This window comes from Anolis carolinensis, chromosome 5 (assembly GCF_035594765.1).
Source record: "Anolis carolinensis isolate JA03-04 chromosome 5, rAnoCar3.1.pri, whole genome shotgun sequence".
Lineage (NCBI taxonomy): Eukaryota > Metazoa > Chordata > Lepidosauria > Squamata > Dactyloidae > Anolis > Anolis carolinensis.
The window spans coordinates 44257068-44284583 of NC_085845.1; the positions used below are offsets into that span (position 1 = coordinate 44257068).

General features: G+C 41.0%; 1 protein-coding gene across 4 annotated transcripts; it reads left to right on the plus strand.

Annotated features, from left to right (window-relative positions):
* Positions 1 to 57: 57 nt before the first annotated feature.
* scoc (short coiled-coil protein) lies at positions 58 to 27139 on the plus strand. 4 transcript variants are annotated; one of them, XM_003221672.4, is made up of 4 exons: positions 58 to 259; positions 22837 to 22908; positions 22994 to 23077; positions 24514 to 27139. In XM_003221672.4, the coding sequence occupies exons 1-4, from the start codon at positions 208 to 210 to the stop codon at positions 24654 to 24656; spliced, it is 351 nt and encodes a 116-aa protein (XP_003221720.1). In that variant the 5' UTR covers positions 58 to 207; the 3' UTR covers positions 24657 to 27139. The 4 variants fall into 4 exon arrangements, with proteins under 4 accessions (XP_003221720.1, XP_062836962.1, XP_062836961.1 ...); XM_062980892.1 differs by lacking the exon at positions 58 to 259 and adding an exon at positions 20605 to 20778; XM_062980891.1 differs by lacking the exon at positions 58 to 259 and adding an exon at positions 20610 to 20783.
* The last annotated feature ends 377 nt before the right edge of the window (positions 27140 to 27516 follow it).

The window sequence follows — 27516 nt, forward strand, 5'->3', positions numbered from 1 at the left end:
GGGAGGCTGCTCAAGGTTGGAGAGATTGTTCAGTGAACAAGTGTGCTGTTGTCAATGAGAACAAAAAACCGTGTCGCCTTTACTGGAAGGATCAAGTAGCCTTTAGTGCTGCGCATAGAATCATTAAAGTTTTAACAAAAGGAAATTAGGAAAGGGAGCATTCCCTTTAATGTGTTTCTAAAATTATAAACAACTTGCTGAAACAAAATGGAAGAGGACGACGACAGTTTTACGAACATTTCCTTGGCTGATGACTCAGGTAAGGAAACAAAGGTGACTTGCTTGTTACAAAAATATGCTAAATAGAAAATTTAGAAAAAATAGAAAATTTCTGTTCTTTGAAAATGTATGAATGCATAAAATGTTGCTCTCCTATTACATAGTAGCAAATACATCCCCCCCCCCCCCCCACTCTAAAACTCTAAGAGTACACTGGGCTAATAGGTAAAGACATGGATGATTGTAATTATTTTGTTATTTGTGGAAAGAATTATGTACTGCACATTTCCAATTATTAAGTTATCAACACAGGTTTACACCTAGGAGACAGTATAGTATAAAGTTTTATGTATTAGACTATCAAACAACTATGTTTACAAGTAAAATCTTTTTTGCAATATTAAAAACTTAGACATCATTGCCCATATTATGACTCCAATCAATATACAATGTGACAAATTAACTACTAATTAAAAGTAACCAGCATAATTAAATTACAGGTTTCAATAATTTAATATACTCTAATGAAGAGGATAAGCATAATATTTGATCTGTCTTCCTTGCCTTTGAAATGTTTAGGTAAAAGGTTGTTGTGCTGTTGAGTATTGTTATTAACATGGCTCCAACTTGGGCAAGTTTGGTTAAAAATGAAAATTGTAGTCATGACACAACACAGAAATAAGTGTCATTGTAGTAAAAATTAACTTACTCCCTAAAGTGGAAGTGGGACTGCATTTTTAAACAGAACCAATTTTTTAAATCATCCCTTATTTAATGTATAGGCTGTTTCACTTTTTTATTTCAATTCATGTTCAATTTAATATTTAACAAATCAGTCTAAGTCCAATTGTGAAAGACAAGGACCATTTCTCTTATCAGGTACAGCAGCAAATGGTGTTAGCTGTTATTTTGACTGTGGCAATCCTAAGGTGTACCTATCACCTTCCTCTTAGGCTGAGAGAGCGTGGCTTACCCTATATACTAGTGCAGCGGTTTCAATCTGTGAGTCCCCGGGTGTTTTGACCTACAACCTCCCACAATTCCTAACAGCTGGTAAATTGGCTGGAATTTCAAGGAATTGTAGTCCAAAACACCTGGAGGCCCAAAGGTTAGGAACCACTGTAGTCTATGTTATTTTCTTACCATTGGATATCAAGGAGGGTGACCTGGTATCTCTAAAATGCAATGAATGTTAAGTGCAGGGTATTAAAGAACAATTTACCATTGGAACCGCCTTAGAAAAATAAAAATAAATGTGTATGCCTTGCCCAGGAACATGCATTATGCAGAAGGTTATATCGTTTTTATTTGGATACCTTACCAGTCCTGCACCATGATAAAAAATAAAATATAATGATTGGTTGAAAGTGCACATAGTAGAAAGGTGCTCAGTGCAGATGGAAGTGTATGTAAACAAACCTCTAAAGGCACTGTCTTTATTATTATTATTATTATTATTATTATTATTATTATTATTATTGATACAAAGACAGAGTATGACACAGCAAACAAGATGTATATGCTTGATTTCATATCAAAAAAAATCACAAGTCGAACACTTCCTAAGTGTTTAGGACTGTGTGATGTATTTTCGGATGATGAGTGCAGATCCCAGTAAGGTGGCCTTTTGCAGTTGACAGATCATAATTTTGTCAATGTGTATTGTTTACAAATGCCAGTTGAGATCTTTTGGCACAGTATCAGTGCCGGCCCAACATAGAGGCCAATGTAAGCTCCCACTTGTGGTGCATTGTCCCCGGGGGCGCCATCGAGACGCCCCCACGGCAACAGTGGCGGGGATCATCGGCTCCCTCCTCGCCGAAGAGCTAGGCTTTCCGCGTTCAGCAAGGAGGGAGCCAATGGTCCCCGCCGCCACCGCCAAAGGTATGTTTGGGGCCTTGGGGGGGTGCAATTTCGGAGGGGGGGGGGCACTAGGTTCGCCTGCAAGGCGAAATTACCTAGGGCCGCCTCTGCATGGTACCCACTGGGACCACCTGTACTGGTTTATGCCAGAGCCTTTGCAGTTCAATCTTGACTCCCTTGATGGGTTCCACCTTGTTGTGTGTGTGTGTCTGTGTGTGGTTGGGGGGGGGGAGGGTTAACTGCTCCAAGGATGCAGAGAGCTGTGCTGGCAGTAGTGTAACTACCAGCAGATCCAACCAAGCCAGAGAGGTCTCAGTTGAGAGAGGAACTAAAGCATCTAACCCATTAGCATTATGGAGAAACAAATCAAAATGAAGCCTATACTGACTTGGTCGTCGCCCAGGATAAAAAGGACTGTGGTGGATGCTGCTGATTCTGGACATCCATCGACAAGTGGGCTACAGAATCAAAATACAAATGAACAGTCACAGAAGCGGCCAGAATGCCAGAAAACCACACTATCATCATCATCATCATCATCATTTAAATAGCTGAATTTCCGAGCCCTGGACCTGGCGTCATAACATAAATAACCCTGAAAGCACCTGGCGGGAGAAGATAGTATGAGCCTGGGAACTCAGGGTTGAAAGTATAAACAATTATAATTGGTATAGTGTGTGGGAATAGTAGTAATGTGATCCAGAGGGTGGGGTTTGATGATGATATTTGCGTGTGGTGTTACGTTGCATCAGAGGTGATAAAAATGGATGTATGTAAACATTAGGTCATTCTCGACTTTTCCAAAGTCATGTATTCTTCAATAAAGATTGGATTTGAGAGCAGCTATCTTTGATCTGCGTTCAGACTGGTCCTTTGAAGTGAGCCCGACATTTAAGTCGAGAATCCCGTTCTCACCCTCCTGCGGATTCGCAGTGAAGTGATAATGAGTGGAGAAGGAGATCCAAGCCCAAATGGAGCAGGGGCCCGGCCGTTGGGAGAAGAGACGTTGCAAGCCGTAGCTTCCTCTACGGGGTACCCCAGGCCGAACGGCGTGACTCAGAGGATTCCCAGAGGAGGAAGAGGCGTCTCTGCGGCTGCAGAAACCAGTTGGGGATCTGGAGGAAGCATGCCAGAGACCGTAGCCCTGCGGTTATCCATCCTGGAAACTAATTTATCCAGGCTGTCGGAAACCGTGGGGAGGTTGGTCCCACTATTGGAAGAGAATCTCCAAAAAGAGCCCATCCGATATGGCGCCGAGAGAGAGCCAAGTAAAGAAGGAGATTGGAGCCAGAGGGGCCAGCGCGCATCAACGCAGAGTCCCGTGGCGGCGAGGGACGAGGGAGATGAGGAATACTGGCGGGAGCTGGAGTTCCGAGACAGAATGGCCCGCGAAATGGAGCGCCAGCGAGCTCTGGGAACTCTGAGGCCGCCAACTCCAACAGAACTTCCAACCCCCCGAATGGGTGTCGGGGTGGAAAGGCCACTGGGGCCAGGGATCGGGTCCAGTGGATTAGCAGACGAAGGCGGAGAGGAGCCGGAGATCCAGGAAGAGGAGGAGGATGTGCCGTACGACGAGGAAAGGCGAGGTGCGGGGACTACAGCGAGGCCCGCATTCGGATGGGTGGAAGGGCCGACAGCAGCGGCAGAATGTCGGGAGCCGCGCAGAACGACTACCGGAGTGGGGCGCGGCGTGTTCAAAGGGGCCGCCCAAGGAAACCCGATGCAACCCTTCCCCATGCCCCCCAGACAGCATCAACGGGCCGCAGAGTGGATGCAAAGGAGGGAAGATCTCAAAGTAGAATACGGAGGGGAATCATCTGAATTGAACTTTTTTCTCATTAGCATCAGAGGATACATGGAAGATAATGCACACACGTTCCCCTCCGAAGCAAGCATGGTTCGAGCCATCGGCAACACACTAAAGAGAGGAGCTGCCAGCTGGTATGTACAACTACATGCCAGACGCGACCCATGCCTGAGGTCAGTGCCCCGCTTCCTCGCCGCACTAGAAAACCGGTTCAGAGACCGGCTAGAGCAACTGAGGGCTCGAGACCAGCTTAAAGGAATAAAGCAGAGGGACAAAACGGTGCCCGAGTACGCAGAGGAATTCCTCCACCTCGCGGAAAGGGTACCAGAGTGGTCTGAAGTGACCAAAGTGGAGATATTTAAAGAGGGACTACGCCCCGAGGTTTTTAGCTGGGCAGCGCACAGAGATGACCCCGAAACACTCCAGGGCTGGATCCAACTAGCGGGGCGCGTTGAATCCACCCTGGCCCAAGTAAAGCGCTTCAGGGGCAGCGGCGGCCAGCAAAGACCGGTGGCGAGAGGTCGAGGAGAAATGAGGAAGCAAGAAAAGCCCGGAGGGAGGCCGGGGATCCCCTTCAGAGGAGATGACAACAAACCCAAACCGGGATGCTTTGTATGTGGGAAGACGGGCCATCGAGCAGCAGAATGTTGGGCCCGGAAGGGGGAGCCGCCAAAACCCTCAAAGCCCAAGCCAGCAACCGGGAGGCGTGCGGAGGAGGAGGTGCAAGCCCCAAAATCTTCGGAAAGGCTGGTGAGTCGAGACAAACGCATGCTAGTAGTGCCAATTTGCCTATCGGGGCTAGAGAACCGGGCCACCTGCAGGGCATTCGTGGATTGTGGTTGTTCTAGGAACATTATAACTCCGGAACTAGCAGGAGCGCTGAAATGCCAGCAGATGTTGCTTGACTCCCCAATTGCATTTTCGCAGCTAGATGGATCAGTTGCGGCTGGGGAAGTATCTACAAAGGAAATACGGGGGGTCCCATGTAAAATAGGCAAATGGGAAGGAAGAATATCCTTTGTGATAGCCCCTATCGCCACATACCACGTAATATTAGGGATACCGTGGCTCGAACAGGCAAATCCTGAAGTAGATTGGAGAGGAAAGAGCCTAGCATTTAAAGAACAACAGACGCAATGGGAGATAAGCAAAATTGCAGGAGAGGAGGACGAGGGAGATGAAGCAGGTGAAATAGACCCACAGCTATTGCCACCTGAATACAGAGACTTTGTGGATGTTTTCAATCAGAAAGAGGCAAGTAAATTACCTCCCAAGAGGAATATAGAAGTAGAAATTGAAATAACCCCAGGAGCAAACTTACCAAAACCAAAAGTGTATCCCATGTCTGTTCAGGAGAAGGAGGAATTGAGGAAATACATCGATAAGAACCTGGCGCGAGGCTTCATTAAGCCATCCAATTCTCCTCTCGGAGCCCCAGTGTTATTTAGGAGAAAGAAAGACAACTCCCTAAGATTGTGCATTGATTATCGAAATTTAAATGCAATTACTAAGGACAATAAATACCCTATGCCCTTAGTAAAGGATTTAATCACCGTATTGAAGAAAGGGAGCATATTTACTAAACTTGATTTAATTGAAGCATATCATAAATTAAGAATCAAACCTGAGGATACTTGGAAAACTGCATTTTCCTGCGCATTCGGCCATTTTGAATATAAAATTTTGCCATTTGGATTAAAAAATGGCGGCGGTTGCTTTATGCAGCTTATAAATGAAATACTACACCCATTGTTGTACCGAGGGGTATTCATATTCCTTGATGATATCTTGATCGTGAGCGAAGATAAAGAAAAGCACGTGGAATTGGTCCGGGAAGTTTTGCAGAGACTAAGGGAAGCAAAGCTGTACGCAAAACTGTCCAAATGTGAATTTAATAAAACTCAAATTGACTTTCTGGGGTATCGGATATCTCCAGAAGGGTTAGCTATGGATCCGTCTAAAGTATCAGACGTAAAAGAATGGGGAGTACCTCAAACTAGGAGGCAATTGCAATCATTTCTGGGGTTTGCAAATTTTTATAGATCCTTCATAAAAGGCTTCGCGCAAATAACCGCACCCCTTACTGAACTTTTAAAAACAAAAGGGAAAGGGGAGACAGCAAAAGTGAAAGCTCCTGGCGCCAAACTGAGTTGGACGCCAGAATGCCAAAAGGCATTTGAAACCCTAAAAGGATGCTTCACAAAAGAACCCATCCTAAAACACCCCGATATAAGGAGCCCTTTCATAATTCATTGCGATGCTTCAGACTGTGCATACGGGGCAGTACTATTGCAAAAGGATCAAAATGGGAACTTAAAACCTTGTGGATATTTGTCCCGGAAGTTCAGTGAAACTGAAAAATGTTGGCCCATATGGGAAAAGGAGGCATTAGCCATATTAAAAGCCTTAGAATGCTGGCGACACTTCCTCGAAGGAAGCGGAATCCCATTTGAAATTTGGTCTGACCATAAGAACCTCCAGTATTTAAAATCGCCTCGGAAATTGTCCCCCAAACAAATTAGATGGGCACAATACTTCAGCAGGTTCGATTTCCAATTAAATTTTTTCCAAGGGAAGCAGAATGTCTTGGCAGATGCTCTTTCACGCATGCCTCAACACGAAGGCGTAACCACAGCCAAAGAGGGAACAATATTCTCGGATAAACAATGGGGCTTAGTTGTCAGGACAAGAGCGCAAACCCAAAAAGAGAACACTGCTATTGTTGAAATCGACGGGGAAAATAGTTGGGGAAAAGAACTGAAACAGTCTTATGAAGGAGATCAGTGGATCGCATCCAACGCAGAAAAGGGGGAGCAGAAGGGGGGATTTTGGTTTGTGAACAAGAAACTGTATATCCCAGCAATATTAAGGATTAAGATTTTGCATCGTTTTCACAATAACCAGAGCGCTGGTCATACAGGAATTACAAAAACAACAAAGGCAATAGCAAAACATTGTTGGTGGCCAGGAATGAGGAAGGACATAAAGAATCATGTTGTTCAATGTGACGATTGTGCCAGAAATAAATCGAGAGGAGGGAAGCCAATGGGATTATTACAAACAGTAGCGGAACCTACCAGACCTTGGGAATGTGTAGCTATGGATTTTGTGGGGGAACTGCCGGTTAGCAAAGGACATTGTTATATTTGGACAGTATTAGACCTGTTTTCTAAACAGGCCCACTTTATAGCACTGACGAAATTACCATCGGCAGAGAAACTAGCTGAATTATACATAAACCATATTTACAAACTTCATGGATGTCCCAGTAGAGTGGTCAGTGACAGAGGAGTTCAATTCACAGCAAAATTTTGGGAAAAATTCTTGGAAATGCTAGGAGCAGAAAGGAGTCTAAGTTCTGCTTTTCACCCCATGACAAACGGGGCAGTAGAACGTACTCAACAGACACTGGGGCAGTTCCTTCGAATGTACTCTAACATGAGACAAAATGACTGGTCTAGGTGGCTGGCTTTTGCGGAACTAGCTTTTAATTCGACTATACATTCAGCAACAAATAAAACTCCCTTTGAAGTAGTTTACGGGTATGAAATACAGCCTTTGCCCCAGTTGCCAAGATGGACAGAGGATGAAGAAACAGGGGCAGGGAAATGGAAAGCTCAAATGCTAGAATGCTGGAGTCAAGTGACTGCATCCTTAAAGGAGGCACATAAAAAGTATAAAACGTTCGCAGACAGAAAAAGAGTGGAAGGCAATAAATTAGGGAAAGGAGATCTAGTGTGGTTAAGTACCCAAAACATCAAATTGGGGCTACCTTCGAGAAAATTGGGCCCCAAATATATTGGACCATTCAGAATACAGGGTGTTATCAATGAAGTAACTTTCCAGTTGGCATTGCCAAAGAGTTTAGGGAAAATACACCCAGTATTCCATCGCAACTTACTGAAAAAGTATATGGGGACTTTGGACAAAATGGACACATAGAGTTATTGTTTGATTTATTTCAGGATTGTGATGAAAGAAGAACCGAAGAGGAGGATGAAGAAAACGAGGGCGCCATGTCATGGAGCCAGATCCCAGGGCTGAATTTCCGAGCCCTGGACCTGGCGTCATAACATAAATAACCCTGAAAGCACCTGGCGGGAGAAGATAGTATGAGCCTGGGAACTCAGGGTTGAAAGTATAAACAATTATAATTGGTATAGTGTGTGGGAATAGTAGTAATGTGATCCAGAGGGTGGGGTTTGATGATGATATTTGCGTGTGGTGTTACGTTGCATCAGAGGTGATAAAAATGGATGTATGTAAACATTAGGTCATTCTCGACTTTTCCAAAGTCATGTATTCTTCAATAAAGATTGGATTTGAGAGCAGCTATCTTTGATCTGCGTTCAGACTGGTCCTTTGAAGTGAGCCCGACATATTACTATTTGCCTGTTGTATGAGTGGCAATATCACACAGAGCTTTTCTGTGGTGTAATTGCATATATTCCTGCAAGGTGACAAGTATTGGCGGTACCTCTCACACCAAGTGCATTGATATATTCTGTTGAGTTGAATAAATTAATTTCTATTGAAGACCATGACAACTGGTTTTGAGGATGTCTTAATTACAATTTGGAATATGTTTAAGCATAATGAGTACTTTACTTTGAAAACTTGCAGACTCTGTCAGTAGAAGATAATACAGGATTATGTTCAAGGTGCTAAGAGAATGTTAGAGAAGAATTAACAGGGAAATAAATGGATTAGTACTGGGTTCTCCATTACAGTTGTTAGCCTTGACATTAGGGTCTTTGGTATTTTGCCCAGTTCCTCAAGTTCTCTTTGTAAACTACAGTGTGAAAATGCTTATAATTCAAGTAAATGGTCTAATTATATAATTTCTTAATGATCAGAAAGAGGGCACAAACAGTTGGATATTACTCATGGTGATTTTAAGCCATTCCAGAAATGGAATGAATTAGTTTAATATTTTCTAAATAACACTGAGTAGGTATTCCTTGAAGGGCTGTTTTACAAAACAGGACACTCAAACTACAGTATGTGCAATTAGTACTATATTATACTGAATTTTCTCCATAAGAAAGTTCATTAAGATGAAGTTTAATATGCTATTGATCGATCCAGTTACTTTCATTGCAAGTTATCACAAACCATTGTAGCAGGTGAAGTTTTTTGTTTAAAATGGCATGAAGAAATGCAATGGGAAAGCCTTCACCAGAGTTGTGTCTCTATATTAGGATGCTGTTAAAGCAACAAAAGCTCCGTGACAGAAAATATATTCACATATTTTGCATGCTACAGGAGTGTAGCTAAAGAGAGTGCCCCAGAAGTATCACTGAGGACATTGTCCCTCAAATAACTATTCTGCCTTTGCTCCCAATCAAATTTTCCTTCAGTCCCCAAATTTCTAGTATTGCAGAGTGAGACACTGAAATGTGTTCACAAGTAGAAATCTGACATTTACTGTGTTCTCATTCCTTTGGCAACTTTGCCTTCCCTGTTTCTTCGGATGCCTAAACTCTATTTCTAAAGGCTCAACTGAAGTTTTATGTTACTATGATGATTCTTTCCCAACTCTTATTCCCTGCATTAAAAATACGATAGCAAATAAAATAATTAATGATGGGAATCATCTAACCTTAGAAGACTGCAAAATGCTGAGGTAAAGAAGGTGGGAAAACACAGGCAGCTTTGATGAATGCTTTGAGGTATAACTTTGAGCAGAGACAGGCAGAAGGCCACATTATCTAGTCTCTGAATCCAAATTATCTGATTTGAATGGGATTATGTGGCATTGTAGACTCATATAATCCAGTTCAATGCAGATAATATGGATTACAGTAGAGTCTCACTTATCCAAGCTTTGCTTATACAAGCTTCTGGATTATCCAAGCCATTTTTGTAGTCAATGTTTTCAATATATCATGATATTTTGGTGCTAAATTTGTAAATACAGTAATTACAACATAACATTCCTGCGTATTGAACTACTTTTTCTGTCAAATTTGTTGTATAACATGATGTTTTGGTGCTTAATTTGTAAAATCATAACCTAATTTGATGTTTAATAGGCTTTTCCTTAATCCCTCCTTATTATCCAAGATATTCGCTTATCCAAGCTTCTGCTGGCCCATTCAGCTTGGATAAGTGAGACTCTACTGTATTTGATTTGATAATCTAGATTATATGGCAGTGTAGATCCAGCCTGGGACCTCTTGGTTAATCTGGAGCAGATCAGTTAAAATTTTAGATTCTCAATAGCAAAAATTAAGATGGAAAGAAATTTGATAAATGGCTGAACATGTGTTTTTTGAGTGCCAGAAAACCATGATTTTCTGGCAGTTGCGTCTGTACCTTGGAAAGTCAGACTTGGCTACAATAGTCCACGCTCTTGTTACATCCCGAATAGATTACTGCAACACGCTCTACGTGGGGTTATCTTTGAAGACTTTTCAGAAGCTTCAAGTGGTCCAATGGACAGTGGCCAGGTTCCTCACTGGAGCAGCATACAGGGAGCACACAACTCCTGTTACAACAGCTCCACTGGCTGCCAGTCTACTACCGAGCACAATTCAAAGTGCTGGCTTTAGCCTATAAAGCCCTAAGTGGTTCTGGCCCATCTTACCCATCCAAACATATCTGTCTATGAACCATCACAGAGATTAAGATCTTCTGGAAAAGCCCGCTCTCGGTCCCACCTCCACAGGCACAGCTGGTGGGGATGAGAGACAGGACCTTCTCAGTGGTGGCCCCTCAGCTGTGGAACTCCTTCCCCGGTAAAATTCAATCATCTCTTTCCCTTCTAGCCTTCAGAAAGAAAGTTAAAGCATGGCTACGGGACTAAGCTTTTGGAGGATAACTGCACTGTAATAAATGAACATAGAATCTATGCAATGACAACTGGATGGTCCTGGATTACGACTTTGGATTATGTAATTGTAATAATTGATGGAGCTGTTTTTAGATGTTTTAATCCTCTGGTTTTTAATATGGGTGTTTTACCAATTGTATGTTTTTAAGGCATTGGATTGTTGCTGATATGTGAGGCCACTCTGAGTCCCTCTCGGGGTTGAGAAGGCCGGGGTATAAATATGGTAAATACATAAATAAGTAAATGATTAAAAGATGCTTGGTCTGATGAGAAATGTTGCCCAGGACTTCAAGATATGCACAATAGTCACATGTGGGGGGTTTGTGTGCGCGCGCAGAAAACAGTAATTCTCTGCACAAAACCAGCAGGAAATTAAATGTGCAGAAAATAGCTGGGAAAAATAGTTGTCTTCTGTGAATGAATTTTGCACCGAATAAGCTCCAAACTGTGAACAATGCATTTTTGAAGACATTTGTACTGGAAGAAAATTGTAAAAAATACTTGTTACTTACTTTGATAACTAATTTTGCAAAGAATTAGTACATCCCTAATTAAAATAAAGGGCCTTTCTTCATTTCCTTTAAGAATAAATCGGGGCGGGGGGGGGGGGGGGGGGACAGAGGTAGATACATAAGTGAAAGGATGCCACAGTGCTCTAGTACTGAAGATAAAATTTCTGTTTTGCTTCCTCTTTTTTTACTACCATCGCTTTATGGAGGCAGTGAAAGCAGTCTGGTGTTTTCTCGTCAACTTGTTGCTTCGAAGTTGCAGTAGACTTTGAACCTTCACCTTGGCAGTTGTCAAGGTTACTATCTTGGTTTCTCCCACAAGTTCACTAAATGTTTTCCAACTTACTGCATTAACAGAAAAACTTTGATACCAGAAATAGATATACATTGGATAGAATAGGGATAGGTCCCTACACCCCAAACAAGAAGAGCAGCTCAACATATTTCTGCAAACTTTTCAGTCAAAGCTAATATTATGCATGTATGAAATGAAACTACCAAGTTGAATAGGTTTAAATAAAGAAAAACATTTCAAATCTTCCACAAACCATTTGAAAGCTTCTTCCAAAACACATCCTAGAATTATTATTTTCAAAAGCCTCCATCTTTTTTCAGGATTTGCATTTTGGTGGCAAAACATATAGTGCATGCTTTTCCAATATGCCAAGGCAGCTGGTAAAAGAGGCTAATCTGCTCCCCCCTTTTCTTTCAGATTTGCTCTTTGCACATGCTCATTCAATGATTCTGCAGGCAGCTATTTATATTACCTTTTGGACTTAAGCATACACAGCTACAGTAGAATCACCTAGAAGAAAATCCCATTCTTTCTCAGCTCAGGTTTTATTGCACTGTTTACTGCAGACACACTGCTGTAACCCCACATAGAATGTCCTTCTCCATCCTCCCAATGCCGATATTCTAAAATATTACAACCAGATAGAAGACAAGAAAAGGAAAGGGACTTGACTAGAAGTCAGACAAAATATTATGCCATAATAAATGTATAAAGCATCATTGGTGGTTCATCATCTAAGTGTGTGTGCCTCCACTGCAGTTGAGGAAGAGCGCCTCACCTCCACTGGGATCATGGGAAGCGTGTGCACAAGACTCTTTCCTGTATCCATTGATGTTTTTCTATTCATATTATGAATAGATACAATAGATTGTTGATACAACATTCATCTGCCAGGGACATGACGGATGTCTGAGCTTTTGACTCAGAATGCTCACTTTATCTCTATTCCAAGTCTGCCTGTTTTTTTTTCTAGAACTGGCCATTTGTCACCAGCGTAGCCATTTGTTGTTGTTTACTATCAAATCAACTTTGACTTATGGTGATCCATTGAATAAGTGAACTGTAAGTCATCAACTATGCTGCTCAATTCTTGCAAACTTAGAGCCATGGCTTAATTAACTGAATCAATCTACTTGTATTGAAGTTTTCCTCTTTTCCTACTGCTTTGCATGGGAGCCCCTGTTGGTGCAGTGGGTTAAATCCTTGTGCCAGCAGGACTGATGACTTGAAGGTTGGGTTGCTGACTTGAAGGTTGCCAGTTCGAATCCAACCTGGGGAGAGTGTGGAAGAGCTCCCTCTATCAGCTCTAGCTCCATGCGGGGACATGAGAAGCCTCTCACAAGGATGGCAAAAACATCAAAAAACATTTGGCCGTCCCCTGGACAATATCCTTGCAGACAGCCAGTTCTCTCACACAAGAAGTAACTTGCAGTTTTTCAAGTCGCTCCTCACACACACACATACATACATACACACACACACACACACACACACACACACACACACACACACACACAAAACTGCCTTGCATTTTACTGAGCACTCTCATCTTTTCCAATCATATATCCAACCTACAGTGTTCCCGCATGTATCGTGGGTGTTCCGGTCCAGGACCATCCACGAAAAGGGAAAATCTGCGAAGTAGGAACGCTATATTTATTTTAATATTTATACATTATTTTTATAGTTAAGTAGCCTTTCTCCCCCTTGCAAGCCCCAGGGAGGTTCATGGGCCATTTTGAACTTTTTGCTGTAAACCCACAATTCCCAGGATTGCCGAGCCTTGGGCTTTGGCATTAACTCGCCCATCCCGGGGAGCCAGTGAAGCCTTCCCTACTACTGCCGGCGAGTCCCTTGCTTCGTGACTGCCATATTGCTCTGGCTGCCTCTGCTCCTGCAGCCAGGGAAGAAGGATCGCCACTCCAGCCGGGACATGCTGGGAAATGTGGAGGACTCAGAAGAGAGGGCAGGACTCGATAATTGGCTCTGTCCCCTCTTCTGAGTCCTCCACGTTTCCCAGCAGGCGGTGGTAGGGAAGGCTACATGGTGGGCACGGAGCAAGGGGGCAGCCCTGAGGAGGAGAAGCAACAGCAACAACACCCATAAGAAGATCCAACCAGTTTCCAACAAAACAGTGAGGCTGCAAAAAGCGAATCTCGAAGTAGTGAGGAAACACTGTATAGATCCTCAATTTAGACATGTTGGCATCTAGTGTTAAGTTCAGGCCTGAATATAACAACTACACAAGTTGGTAATGCTGTATTGATACAACACTCTATTGTTTTGTAGAGTTTGTTATAAATCTTATTTCTTCCTAAAAAGCAAGGACAGCCACATTGCTCATAAGACAATATCCAAAAAACCATATCAGAGGAATATCTTTATTAGGCCAACCCAAAGAACCTCCAGGTTTTCAGTTAGTTTCCACCATGCTGGTGTAGCTCAAAGATAGAATCACACTGGGTTGCTGTGAGTTTTCCGGTCTGTATGGCCATGTTCCAGAAGCATTCTCTCCTGATGTTTGACCCACATCTATGGCGGGCATCCTCAAGATTCCAGCCATGAAAGCCTTCGAAAATACATAGAATCACATTGTTGGTTCTTTTTTTTTTTTAATGATGTTAGAGGCCAAAATGCATCAAAACTTAGTGAAAACAGTCTCTTTTTTTTTCTCTGTGCAAAATGCATGTAGGCAGCTTTACTATGAAAATTGGTAAACATAAACATATATCCAGAGATATACATATAATTCCAACAAATATTATTTCACCAAAAGAGAAAGCAGAAACTAAAAACCGAGTGTTCCATGAAGCAGTGTCACTCTAGTTTACGTATTTTCCGTGAAATATGTGGAAATAATATCGTGTATGTCTGGAGTTAAATTGTGTGGCTGGGAAAGGCATTAGCAAAAGAAGACAGCTCTATCTGTATCTTGATTCTGACACTACATTTCCCTACTTGTGGTTTTAAAACCACTGTCTTTCACTGGGCTTTGCATGCTAATTCCCAAGAGGGTCAAATGATATTACATCTTGTTCATTCAAATGAAGGCATAGAGCCAATTTATTAAATTCTGCTTATGAACTTCAAAGAGATTTACATGTCTTTCTTTCTTTTTAAAAAAAGAGGATTGTGGGGGGAAAGGAAAGAAAAGAAAGAAAAAAGCAGCCAGGACATTGTTTCTTACTATCACAAACAGCAGCGTGCGGTTTGTTTTCCTTGAGCCCTAAATTAAATCAACTGAAATTAGGTGAAGTGGTGCATTCTGACAGCATCATAGAAACCATGCAATGCCAGGGGCCTGAAATGACCTCTTAGTTGCTAGGTTGGCTTTGCAATCAAGACAGCAGACCGTGCCTTGGTGCGGAGACAAAGATTTTCTTTATTCTAGCAACATTTTGCAACCAATAGGAGAGTGTCACTGGCAAATTCCAAAGTCACAGCCCCAGTAGTGGATGCATGTTTTCAGGGATTAAAAAGGATTATATGGGTTTTAAAAGGCCTTTTCTGAAGGCAAACAGCTTGTAGCAGCTCTAATTATATTATCTGTGCGACAGAAAGTTTCAGGATCAAGTGTAAATCCCATCATATTCTGGGTTACTTGATATTTTTATATAAACATTGAGATGTGGGTTAAAATACAGTCATAGGCCTCTTTCACATTACATTATTGTAGCACTTTGGTACCACTTTAACTGCCATGTGTTCTACTGAATCCTTGGTTTGTAGTTCGGTGAGACACTAGAGCTCTCCAACAGAAAATTCAAAACACCTCATGAAGCCACAAATTCCAAGGTTCCATGGGATGGAAATGAAAACTGTATAAAAGTACTTACTATTATTAATTATGGTTGGCTATTAATTGTTAGTATTTCTTCCCAGGCAGAATTCTCAAAGTACCACGGTCTAGATTCATAACAAAATTGAGACATTAACTGCTGTTTTGAGGTTCAAAGACATCAATAGGCTCACAACACTCTCTCCTTTCCATCTGATATTATGATAAATGAGAGTCTGTTGACAGTAATGGAATGGATGTGGGTGGAAAATGAAAGCCTAATCCAGACAAGAGAAAGGTGTTTCTTGTCAGTCAAAAGGAAGTCAAGGAAAACGATCACAATCTGTGTCTCGGTTCCATTCTTTGCCCCAGGAATGCTGGAAGACACTATCTTGAGCAAATATGTTCCAAGTATGTTCAGCTGTCAGTCAAGCCAGTTTCTGTATGTAGGAGATGGAGCGCCTTCTTGTCCTTTGCTTCAGGCAGCAATTATCTTGGGGCAGTCCTAGTGAGCACAATTTATTTATTGGCAGCTGCAGTGTTGTCATGCAGTCTTCCCATGACACACTTTACAGTATGTCTTCAAGCTTCTAGATACACTGGTTCCTATGAGATGTGAGGACCCCTCTTAAGTCCTCCTGGTCATGAAGAACCGATTTAAAATAACTTTTGTTATACTGGCAAATTAATGTTGAAGAGGAGCTCAGGTATCATAGTACTATAGAATATGTAAGTTCCAATATAATAAACTAGCTGTGCCCGGCCACGCGTTGCTGTGGCAAAGTGGTGGTGGTATTGGTTCAAAATTGTTGTGTAATTTTTATTTGACTTTATTTGCATTTTTTATTTATTGTAAATTATATTTTTATTTCTTATATTTTATTATTTTCTTGTATTATTTTTAGTTATTTTCTGTTATTATAGTATTTTATTGTATTAATTTTTTAGTGTTTTTTATTATTTTTTATTGGGTTGCTAGGAGACCAAGTTGGAGGAGCTTAGCCTTCTATCTGGCAGCAATTGGATAAAAGCAATTATTCCTCTCTCTCTAATTAGGACTTTATTTTTCTTTTCTTTTTGTTGTATCAACCTAGAGGCGTGGATGATGGGTTGTGTTGTCAAATTTCGAGGTTGGGGGGCCTGTAGTTTTGTTGTTTTGTGGGTCGCCATGATGCCATCACTCTTTTATATATATAGATAGGCACAACTGGGAGGGAAAACAGCAAATGCCATGTCCTACTATATCTTGACAGTAGGGGTCTCCATTAATATGCACAGTACTTTCTGCACACTTCCTCAGAATATTTTTGTTATTTCTTCCACCTCAGCTGCCACTTAAATGAAGGCTGCCAAAGATAGGTTATGCTCCTTTAAAAGCAAAAACATGGTTTTAATTAATTTTAACCCAATCATTGACAATATCTTGCATTTATCTCTAGAATCTGAATTGAAATGTTTGCTAAATTTTGGGTTTGGAGAGTTGAGCATGGACTATTGTTAGTTGGCTCTTTTGCTGTGTGTGGGATTGCCCATATGTCTTGTCTGTTTTTATAATAGTGCTGATGCTTAGCACCATAGATCTTTTGGGGTTCAACATTTTACCCACAAATAAACTACATTATATTCAGTGATGCACAAGCTTATTGTATGTGCAGTGAGCATTACTGTATTGATGTGGAATGTAAGCAACGGTTCATATTGCCCTCCATTTGGGATTTTAGACTGCCGATGGATTTATCTTAAAGCAATATTTTCATGCTTAGTATGAAGACATTTTGTAAACTTTTGGGCTAGATCTAAACTAGCAACATTCTTTTGTAGTATGTTTTTAAGCACTAGGGCTCATTTAATGCATCTGGTGAATGCAGCAGCTGCCAGCAAAAGTTAATGTATGTGAGTCTGTAAGGTATTATGTGACTTTGTTTTGCCGATTTTGATGCAATACTCTAATATGACTACTTAGTCATGAATTAAGTCCCAGTGGGTGAATTCTAAGTATAGTCTATAATTAGATTAGAACATTCCTATAAAAGTGCCTAAGGATCTACCCACTGTTTCTGAGGCAACATATTTGTATCAGTGATTCCTTTCTAAAACAGAAAAAAAATGCAGAGATTCAGATGTCACTGGAGGCAAGGCTTGTGACACAGTCTCTCTACAGGTCATGCAAACCATGTGGCTCTCCAAATATTGTTCTGCTGCGAGCATCAGTACTACCAGCCTCCGAGATCCTGGGACTCTTAGATGATATGGATTATCTTGATCTATTTCAACACGTTGTCATGCCTGACTGTTGGATGGAAAAAGCTTTTATTCCCTTGGTGGATTATCTTTATTGGGAACCAGACAGGAGTATGTCTCTGTTGATTCTGCTAGGTCTCTCCGTAATTTTAATAATTTGACCATGGTAGCCTGGTAGGATGTTTTCCTGAGATTGGAAGTGAAGTTTTATGGTGGATTCATTCCTTTCCCGGGGATCCAGCTTATAAAGTACAGTAGACTTCCTGTTTTGTTGTGGTTAGGGCCAGAGGATCCCTTGTGCAGTGAAAAATTATGATTTTTTTTTAAGACTGAGAAAACATTTATGGTAACTAACTGCTAGTGAACATTGATCATAAAGATTAGAAATTGATAGAGAACGTGTGGAACTGGGATGGGGACTGTGAGTTTTAAAGGTTATTTTAAGTGTATTTATTATATTTTTATCAGTTTTACCTATACTATTTGTTTTTTAACTTTTGTATTGCGCTTTTTAATGTGACTAAAGTGTGAGATTGTTAGCTGCCTTGAGTCCCCAAGAGAAGAAACGTGGGGCATAAATAAAGTTAATAATAATAATAATAATAATAATAATAATAATACTCAAATTTATGAATAATCAAGACCACAAGAATTAAACCCACAATAAGGTAAAGGTTTTCCCCTGACGTTACGTCTAGTCATGCCCGACTCTGGGGGTTGGTGCTCATCTTCATTTCTAAGCCGAAGAGCCGGCGTTGTCCGTAGACACCTCCAAGGTCATGTGGCCAGCATGACTGCATGGAGCGCCATTACTTTCCCGCCAGAGCGGTACCTATTGATCTACTCACATTTGCATGTTTTCGAACTGCTAGGTTGGCAGAAGCTGGAGCTAACAGTGGACACTCACTCCACTCCCCAGATTTGAACCTGCGACCTTTCGGTCTGCAAGTTCAACAGCTCAGCGCTTTAACACACTGCACCACTGGGGGCTCCAAATATGGAGGGCTAATTGTAGTGCTGGGAAGATTTTCTGTATGTGCCAGATAGAATTGTGCCCTATAGAGTTCCTCAAGATTTTCCTTGTTCTCTGTGACATTCAACATATCCATGAAACCTCTGGAACAGGTTTGGGGTTCAATGTCACCAGTATGTAGATGACACTCAACTCAACTTCTTCTTTCCATTGAATTTCAATAAGATATTTTACCCATGAATTCGTGTCGGGTATCAGTAAGTGAACAAATTGAAGCTAAATGCAGATAAGACAGAGGTACTCCTGGTTAGTTAAAAGGATGACCAGGGAATAGAGTTTAATTTTAACCCATGCTGGGTGGCATTACATTTTTTAAATGGCATTCATAACAATTTGGATATTATAACCTTTTGGAAAAGCATGACCTTTCAGAGAAGAGTCAAAAACCCATTTGAGTAGAATCTTCTCAAGTGGTATACAACGAAATGTAATATGCAAGGCAATTGGCTTCAGTTGTTAGACTGATAACCTGTTGTCTCTGATATGTTAGGAACAGAGAATATGCCAGCGCACAAAATAACAGTGTTTTTCAGTTGCCCAAAATACACCTACTTTCCCATAAAACAACTACGGTAGTTTAATATCATGCATTCAAGAGACAAAAATGAAGTAGGCTTTGGTAGAATAACATATTTGGTTTACTCACAACCTTCATGTGTTCAGCGTAACACGGGCTCATAGCTTATCAGTCCAGTTACAGATATGCTTGAGATAGTTTCTCTGTGTGGATTGCACAGGGCACCTTTCTTACAATCAACAGTAGACATGTTGATCCGAGCAGTCCCAAAGTCTAAAGGAGTCTGAAGTCTGAGCAGTTCCAGAGCCTAATCATGTGGTCTGCAGCCCCTCCCACAACTTTTCAGGAAACATAGAGCAAAAGAAACTGCATCTCAGAACATACATGCAATACAGTAAGCAAACAGAATCATAGATTAACAAATTTCATAACACCCTCTGAAAAGTACACTTGTTTTCTGCACTGTCTGAAAACGTATTTGTCACCTAAGACCTTCCTGGAGATGTGCATCTGGTCAGTCATTTTTACATGACCCCAGGTATATAGGTGTATAAAATGGGTATAAAATTCAACCATCCACTGGTAACACCCCAGCATTTGCAAGGCTTGCTAAACAGGCCTATTTTCCTTTTTATGCAATACAGCTGAAGCTTCTTCTCCAGAGACCACTATAAACACTGTATATTATTTATTGTTATTTGTGTAAATGTTTATAATAGAATCTTAGAGTTGGAAGAGACCTCATGGGCCATCCAGTCCAGCCCCCTGCCAAGAAGTAGGAAAATCGCATTCAAAGCACCCTTGACAGATGGCCATCCAGCCTCTGCTTAAAAGCCTCCAAGGAACACACTCCAGGGGCAGAGAGTTCCACTGCTGAACAGCTCTCACAGTTAGGAAGTTCTTCCTAATGTTCCTAATGTTCAGGTGGAATATCCTTTCCTGTAATTTGAAGTCATTGCTCCGTGTCCTTTGTTGGAAGGTGATTAGCTGGCCCTGATTGTTTCCTGTCTGGAATTCCCGTTTTGAGTGTGGTCCTATATTTACTGTTTTTTTAAATACTGGTAGCCAGATTGTGTTCATTTCCATGGTTTCCTCCTTTCTGTTGAAATTGTCCCCATGTTTGTGGATTTCAATGGCTTCTCGGTGTTGTCAGACCTGGTGGTTGTGAGAAGAGTCCAGCATTTCTGTGTTCTCAAACAATATGCCGTCTCCAGGTTGGCTCACCAAGATCTTACAACTCTCGCAAGAGTTGACACTCTCTTAAAGAAAAAGAAACAGGGTGGAAACAGAAGCCCCGCCTCCTCTGTTTGCCTTCCTCCGCTTCCAACAGAGCCGGTAAAGACAGGCCACGCCCACAGCCGGCGGAATGTCTTTGGAAGCGAGTCGCCCGATGAGTCCCCTCCTTTTATTGGTTACTATGCGAAAAGCTGTAGGTCATTCCTTCGCCGTGATTGGCTGCGGCGGCGGCACCTTTGAGTCACCCATCCTCAACCCTGTTTGGGTTGTTTTCATTGACGTAAGGCGCGTGCGCTGTTTGGCCTGGGCCAAAGGGGAAAGCCGCGCAGGCGCAGTGACCGCTTTTGAACTGGGTAGGCGCTCTCCCTTCTGAGCGGACCGGGTCCGAGGGTCACTTGGGCAGGTGACGGGCGCGCGTGCGAGGCTCGAGACACACACACAGAGGGTGAGGTGAGTGCGCGTGCGCAGCAGGGCGAGGGCTTGGTTCCTTGAGGGATGCCGGAAGCTGTTTGCTGCTAGCAGAGAAATTTGGGGCTGTTTAGGTGGGTTGCGTTGCCTTCCAGATGTCATTTAGAAGCCAATAAATAAAGAGGTAGATTGACAAAAACAATAATTAAAAAACAGGATTTCCCCCACCTCCCAGTGTGTTGGGGACAAATAAGGTCAGGGATGCTTCCTTCATGGGATGCTCAAGGAAGGCTCTGGAAGCGAGAAGGTTTCTTTTTCCTTGATTACAGATTTGCCACAAAAGGCTTTAGACTGGGATGATGAGTCAACCTGTCTTGTGTATAAAGGCTTGCACCCATTTGCAGAGGAGCCTGCCTTTCTGGTCCTTCACATCTTTAGGGAAGCATCTTCCTCCCCACCCCCTCTTCTCCTCCATCATTTTGACCCACATTTATTTCATCTATAAATATATTATAATAAGACAGACAGGGCCCTCTCAGTGGTGGCCCTTCGGCTTTGGAACTCCCTAGTGAAGTTAGATCAGGTTCCTCCCTCCTGACCTTCAGGAAAAGGCTAAAGTTTTTTTTTTTTCGTGTCAGGAGTTGCTTCTGGAGTGAGAGAATTGGCCGTCTGCAAGGACGTTGCCCAGGGGACGCCCAGATGTTTTGATGTTTTACCATCCTTGTGGGAGGCTTCTCTCATGTTCCCGCATGGAGCTGGAGCTGATAGAGGGAGCTCATCCGCGCTCTCCCCGGGTGGGATTCGAACCTGGCAGGGTTGCTGAAGGTTGGTCAGCAACCCAACCTTCAAGTCACGAGGCTTTTATCCCCTAGGCCACCGGAGGCTAAAGATGTGGATGTGGGACCAAGCGTTCGATTAGTAAACCCATCTGTGCAATAAGAAAACATGGAATAGTACAATGACAATTTGGAATGGCTGTGGAGTGTGATATTGTATTGTGTGGTTTTAAATAAGTGGTTTTAAACACTGTTTTAATGTCTATGTTTATTTTACTATGGCATCAAATCGCTGCCTATATATGTAAGCCACCTTGAGTCCCCTACAGGGTGAGAAAGGTGGGGTATACATATGGTAAATAAATAAATATAATAAGACCTCATTCAGCCTGAGGTTTGATTAAATGCATCAGTATTATGGTGGGGCTATGTTTCAATGGAGGAAGGTAGCTAAAGGTAAAAAGGAACCAACACTAATACAGTAGACCAGGCATGGGCAAACTTTGTCCCTCCAGGTGTTTTGGACCAGTAGGTTGTTAGGAATGGTGGAAGTTGAAGTCCAAAACATCTGGAGGGCCAAAGTTTGCCCATACCTGCAGTAGACTTTCAAATCACCCAGCAAAAAAAATTCAAAGAAATAATATTTTAAAGAAAAATTAAAATAAAATCAGTTTTTATAATACAGTAAAACTGTGGTACACTAAGTTCAGTGTTTCTTTATCAATTTGCTATTAATTATTGTATTTCAATATTAATATTAAGTCAGTACAGAGTTTATGGTATTGGTTAGGCCTATTTTTGATAGTAACTCTCAAGCAACCAGAAACGACGTTTATCTGGCATCTAACAATCTCCGTGGGTGCCAGTTAACTGAGAGTCTGCTGTAGCTTCATATTTGAATTTAAAGCTTTTACTGGCAGGAAAGTACCATCCTTTCAGAAATAGGGGGAAAGCTGTGCTGAAGATGTTTGTGGCTACATGATGAGTAAGTGTGAAGGCGGGAAAGGGAAATGTTCTATAATTCTCTTGATAGGTGTGTTATATGGATGGCCATCTGTCAGGGATGCTTTCAATTTGATTTTCCTGCTTCTTGGCAGGAAGTTGGACTGGATGGCCCACAAGGTCTCTTCCAACTCTATGATTTTATGTACAGTCAGCTCTCAACATTTGCGGTCTTTTAAAAAAGTAATTGAATATGTACAGTCAAAATGACCCCTATCACAGTCAAAATGTTAATGCAGATGCTGCCCATTGAAAATATTGAGTTAAAACCAGACTCTGTGTGCATACCACTCATCTATTTGCTTCCTTTTAAACAGGACACATCACTGACATACAGGATTCAAGAGCGGATAAGATCTTTTCAACAATGATGAATTCAGATATGGATGGTAGACAGCATTTTACTTTCTCTGTGCTTTCAGTCTTATGCATTGTAAAATTTAGGTCTTCTAAAGATTATCTATTTTATTCTAGCTATTGAGGCTGAAAATCAAGTGGAATTGGAAGAAAAAACGCGTCTTATTAATCAAGTTTTAGAACTGCAGCATACACTTGAAGGTTAGTGTTTTAACTCAGAAGGGTAAGTTTATCTACATGCAAAATGAATTATTAGTATTGTCTGTGTAGATGCAGTTGCAAATAACTTTTAATGGGATAAATAAGCAAGAGGCTTCAGAAATGTAGCTGTGGATTGTCCATTGTATGGGTTGTACACCCTTAAAGGAAGGTCTGGTGTCAGAGGATGACTTTTAATTCTTGAGTCTGTAGCACATGGATAGAATACTTGGAGGGTTACATCCTTCTGTTTGTCTGCTTGCTCTTCAACCACATTGCTTCTTATCATTGAGCAAGGAGGTAGAAAATCCCTAGTTAAAAGAAATGGGTATAAGCACCTGAAAATAGGTAGCTGTTTCCTTCTAGAGACTAGTACTATTCTTATACCAGTATGTGATCCATTTGTTGCTGTTCTGTAGTGAGTTGTGGCTGATAGGTAGTCCCTTGCACACAAGGTGTCATGCATTTAGATTGATGAGCCTTCTGTGGCCTTTCCTGGATAGCCTGGTTGTATATCTTCTTATTCTCCAAGTGTTCAGTTTGGATGACTGCAGTTTGTTAGTCTGCTTATGAAGACTGTTTGGAAACAAATTGCAAAATATAGTAGCAGGACTACACATCTGGGAGTAAAAAAATAATATTATTTGTCTCAAAAACAACTACATTGGCACTTGATTTATTCCTGTGCTCAATTCAAGCTGTTTTTAATTATCTTGAGACCAGAGAACCTCAAGGATTACTTTTTCCAAAGAAACTTGCACTGCATTATGTTTTCCTTTCCAAGTGCTGCTGCCTTAGGGGAGCAGGGCCTTTTCTTTTGCATTTATTTGGAGTATTTATGCCCCACCCTTCAGCCAAAAATTCTCATAGACAGCTTACAAATTCTTAATTTGACTATACTCTGCTGTCAGACGTACAATCCAACATTTATATTTTTGCCTCAGGGATCAAATGTCTTTTTTTAACACTTTGTTTTTAAATACATGCATTGGATTGTTTCTTCTTAAATGCTCTTCTAGTGTACTTACATATTACTGATTTTATCTTTCAGTTATAATTTCTAGTAAACTGGTTTGGCAACCTGATGCTGTAAATTAAACTCAGGACTACCTAACAATTTTCTGTTCATGTTTCCAGCCATGGTGCTTTTTCCATAATCATAAATGTCCCCAAAACCCACCTTAAAAACCAGTCATCCTGAGTAATGGAATTCTGTGGTGCTGGCAGGTGGGTGTTGCAGGATTACCTGACTTGCTGGTTAAAGAGAGCTGATCGCAACATCCTTTGGCACCACAGAATTGGGTAGTTCAGGACAGCTGGCTTTAAGGTAGGAGTTGGATCCAGAGATGAAGCATAGCTAAATATCATAGCAGTGCCTCTGATAAAGAGCTCGACCATGGTTTGCATCTGCCTAACATAACCTTGACTTGTCCTTACAGATCTGTCTGCAAGAGTAGATGCTGTCAAAGAAGAAAATTTGAAATTGAAATCAGAGAATCAAGTTCTTGGACAATATATAGAAAATCTCATGTCTGCCTCTAGTGTTTTTCAGACTACTGACACAAAAAGCAAACGGAAGTGAGGCATCAAAAACCAAACTATCATGTTGTATTGCTGCTGCTTTTAATTTTAAATTGCATAAGCCTACATAATATTCTAGATGGTAGCATCATTGAATATTTGAAGATTTAATGGCAGTCCTAAACATTTTAAACCTTTTTAATGAACAACTAAACAGTGCAAGTCTTGGTGTTAGCTTTCAGCAATGTGCAAAGATAATGTAGAGAAAACATTGTACAGTCTGAAGACAAGTGCTTTTGAAATTAAACATCAATTTTTATTGTTTAAGATGTCATATATTGCCAGGTACTTTAAATATCAAAAAATACAGTGGTACTAGCAAAATAATAGTGTTGTGTAGAGTGGTGTGGAAATCCTTGTTTGGAATGAGATATTTGCATGACTTTCCCTTGGCTTCCAAAAAGTTTAAGTCCTTTCTCTCCATTCCTCTTGATGATGTTCAGAATTATTCCAGATAAAAGCAAACAATGACTTGTTTTTGTTAATACGTCAATGCAAGTTAGAGACTTAATAGTTGCATTTGATTGTTGCACAGTTGTGAAGTGGGAGAAACATTGTATAACTTGACACAGCTCTTTAGAACTGAAGAATAACCTTTCCGTCCTGCTTCAAAGTATAAAGCATACGAAGGGAACGTGGGTCTTTTGAAGTGCTGGAATCTTTTAAATGTCTTCTCTATTTTAAAGAACAGTTAGTTGCATGACAGTTGTAATGGTCATAAATGCACAAGCTTAACCTTTTAAACAGACATTAGATGTTTGAAGAATTTTCAATGAAGATGTACTCTTAATTAGCATTTAGCTGCCACATATTTTTTAACTTTCAGGGTCAGAATAAAGTTGCACTTTTCCAGGCATGAACAGAGGTATACATTAGCAATTTCTCCCAGCCTACCTGATATCATTCAGTTAGTGTGGCTTCAGCAAGACGTATGGGAAGTACTAGCAGTTAAGCAGTCAAACAGATTGCATTGTATATTTGCAGCCTCATATTAAGGAATACACAAGTTATGTGAAGTAAACAAAGCATGGCAAGCTTGTAGTTTTGATAAATGCACTGGGGCAAAACACCTTGCATTACAATTTAGCTTATAGGATGTTAGGAGATAGGGCTATGTGAACTGAAATTGCTTCTAGCTTTTGAGTTCATCTGGGAAGCACTTCTTTAAATCAGGGTTTTTGTGAGATTCAGTTGTGCTTTTTCTTTTGGGTAGATTACTGAATGTTTTTGAAATTACATGTCCAGTCGAGGTCAAATCCCTGCAAACAGTATTCCAATTTTCAGTATTGACTGTACATTGCATAAGAAACCAAGATATCATTGAGTTCCAGCTATCAGTATTAATCGTGTTTAAACTTTCTGTCAATAGAAGTAAGAAAACCACCATCATCCATGGCATAGTAGGGATTTCCTGCATTGTAGATACAGGAAAGAGTATCTAGGCAATATGAATTTTTAAAAGGCCAATTTAAATGACCATTGTAGGAAAGTGGTTTTCCGCTTTTGTGTGTCTAATGAATTGTTTCCATACTGATTTGTTGCCAAACAGCCTTCGTGTCTTGATATAGAAACTGGTTTTGGAAAGGATGGGCTTTGGATGTGTTTTGTGAGGCAAGTATAACTGACGGGTGCCTTGTCCTAGCCAACACTCCAGCTGAACTGAGTGCGCCGTGAACAACATACAATATTGTATGTTGTCTATTACAGAGATATATTGTTCGTTAGGCAAGCTGTCTTTCAATGTTGAAGAATTCCAACATCTATCAGAACAGCAGCAGGAAAACTTTGATCCTCCAGAGGTTTGGATTTATAACTCATAATTGCTTACTCATTAGTCACATAGGCTGGAATTTCTGAGACCTTTGAGTCCAAAACATCTGGCAGGTTGATGTTACCCTAGTACTGTATTCATTTCAAACATCCACTGCTCTATAGTCCTGCTTACATGAACATTGCCTTCTGAAGTTGCCTGCCTGATGCTGGTTACTCTTGTCAGAATAGCTTTCTTCTGGTAGTGAAATTTGGAAATAGGTGGAAGTGTAATCTTTTGAGCTAGAAGCCATGTCTGTTAGTGCAGGTAGTCTTGTACCATCTAGGTAGCTTAATAAAAGGCATTATAGTTACGGCCAGTCAGGTAACCTTTGTTTGCTTGTTAACGTTTCAGAGGTTTTGATTAACTATTGAACAGATTGATTTTTATTTCTCCAGAACTCTTTCACTCTCTCTTAAATCCATAAAACTGTCAAGGAATTGCTTGACATACACCCACATGTGTTTTGTAGGAAATACTTCTAACATTTTAAGGTTAACATTAAATCATGCAACTTGCAGTTTGGGAAACTGCCATCTAAATACAATTGGGTAGACAATGTAACTCTTGGTGTCCTAGATATTTCTTACTGTGAAGAACTCCACTGTTGTGGCCTTTGTTGAATTAACAATTGTTACTCCAGAATTTACACTAAATAAAAGCTTTAAAATTTCTCTGTTTTGGCTTACTTCTTTACTATTCTAAACTACGTTAATAGTAAATGATGCAGAAAAGTAAACTGTAACCCTTGCTCCTTGTAAGTTGCTTTATTTCCAGACCTGCAGATTCTTGAAGGACCCTGCCTAATGGGAGTTCTTTTGCTTTCCTTAGCCTGCTTTTATACACAGGCAGTCGCCAAGTTACAAACACATGACTTACAAACAACTCATAGTTAGGAACGGGGATGACGACACACAGATGGGTCAGGAAGTGAAAGAAACCCACCCCAAGAAAGGGAAATTCACTCCTGAAAAAATTATCATGGGGGAAAAGTGTCTCCATTGAAACTTTCTCACCAATCCTTGTTTCCACAACAAGCCACATTTTTCAA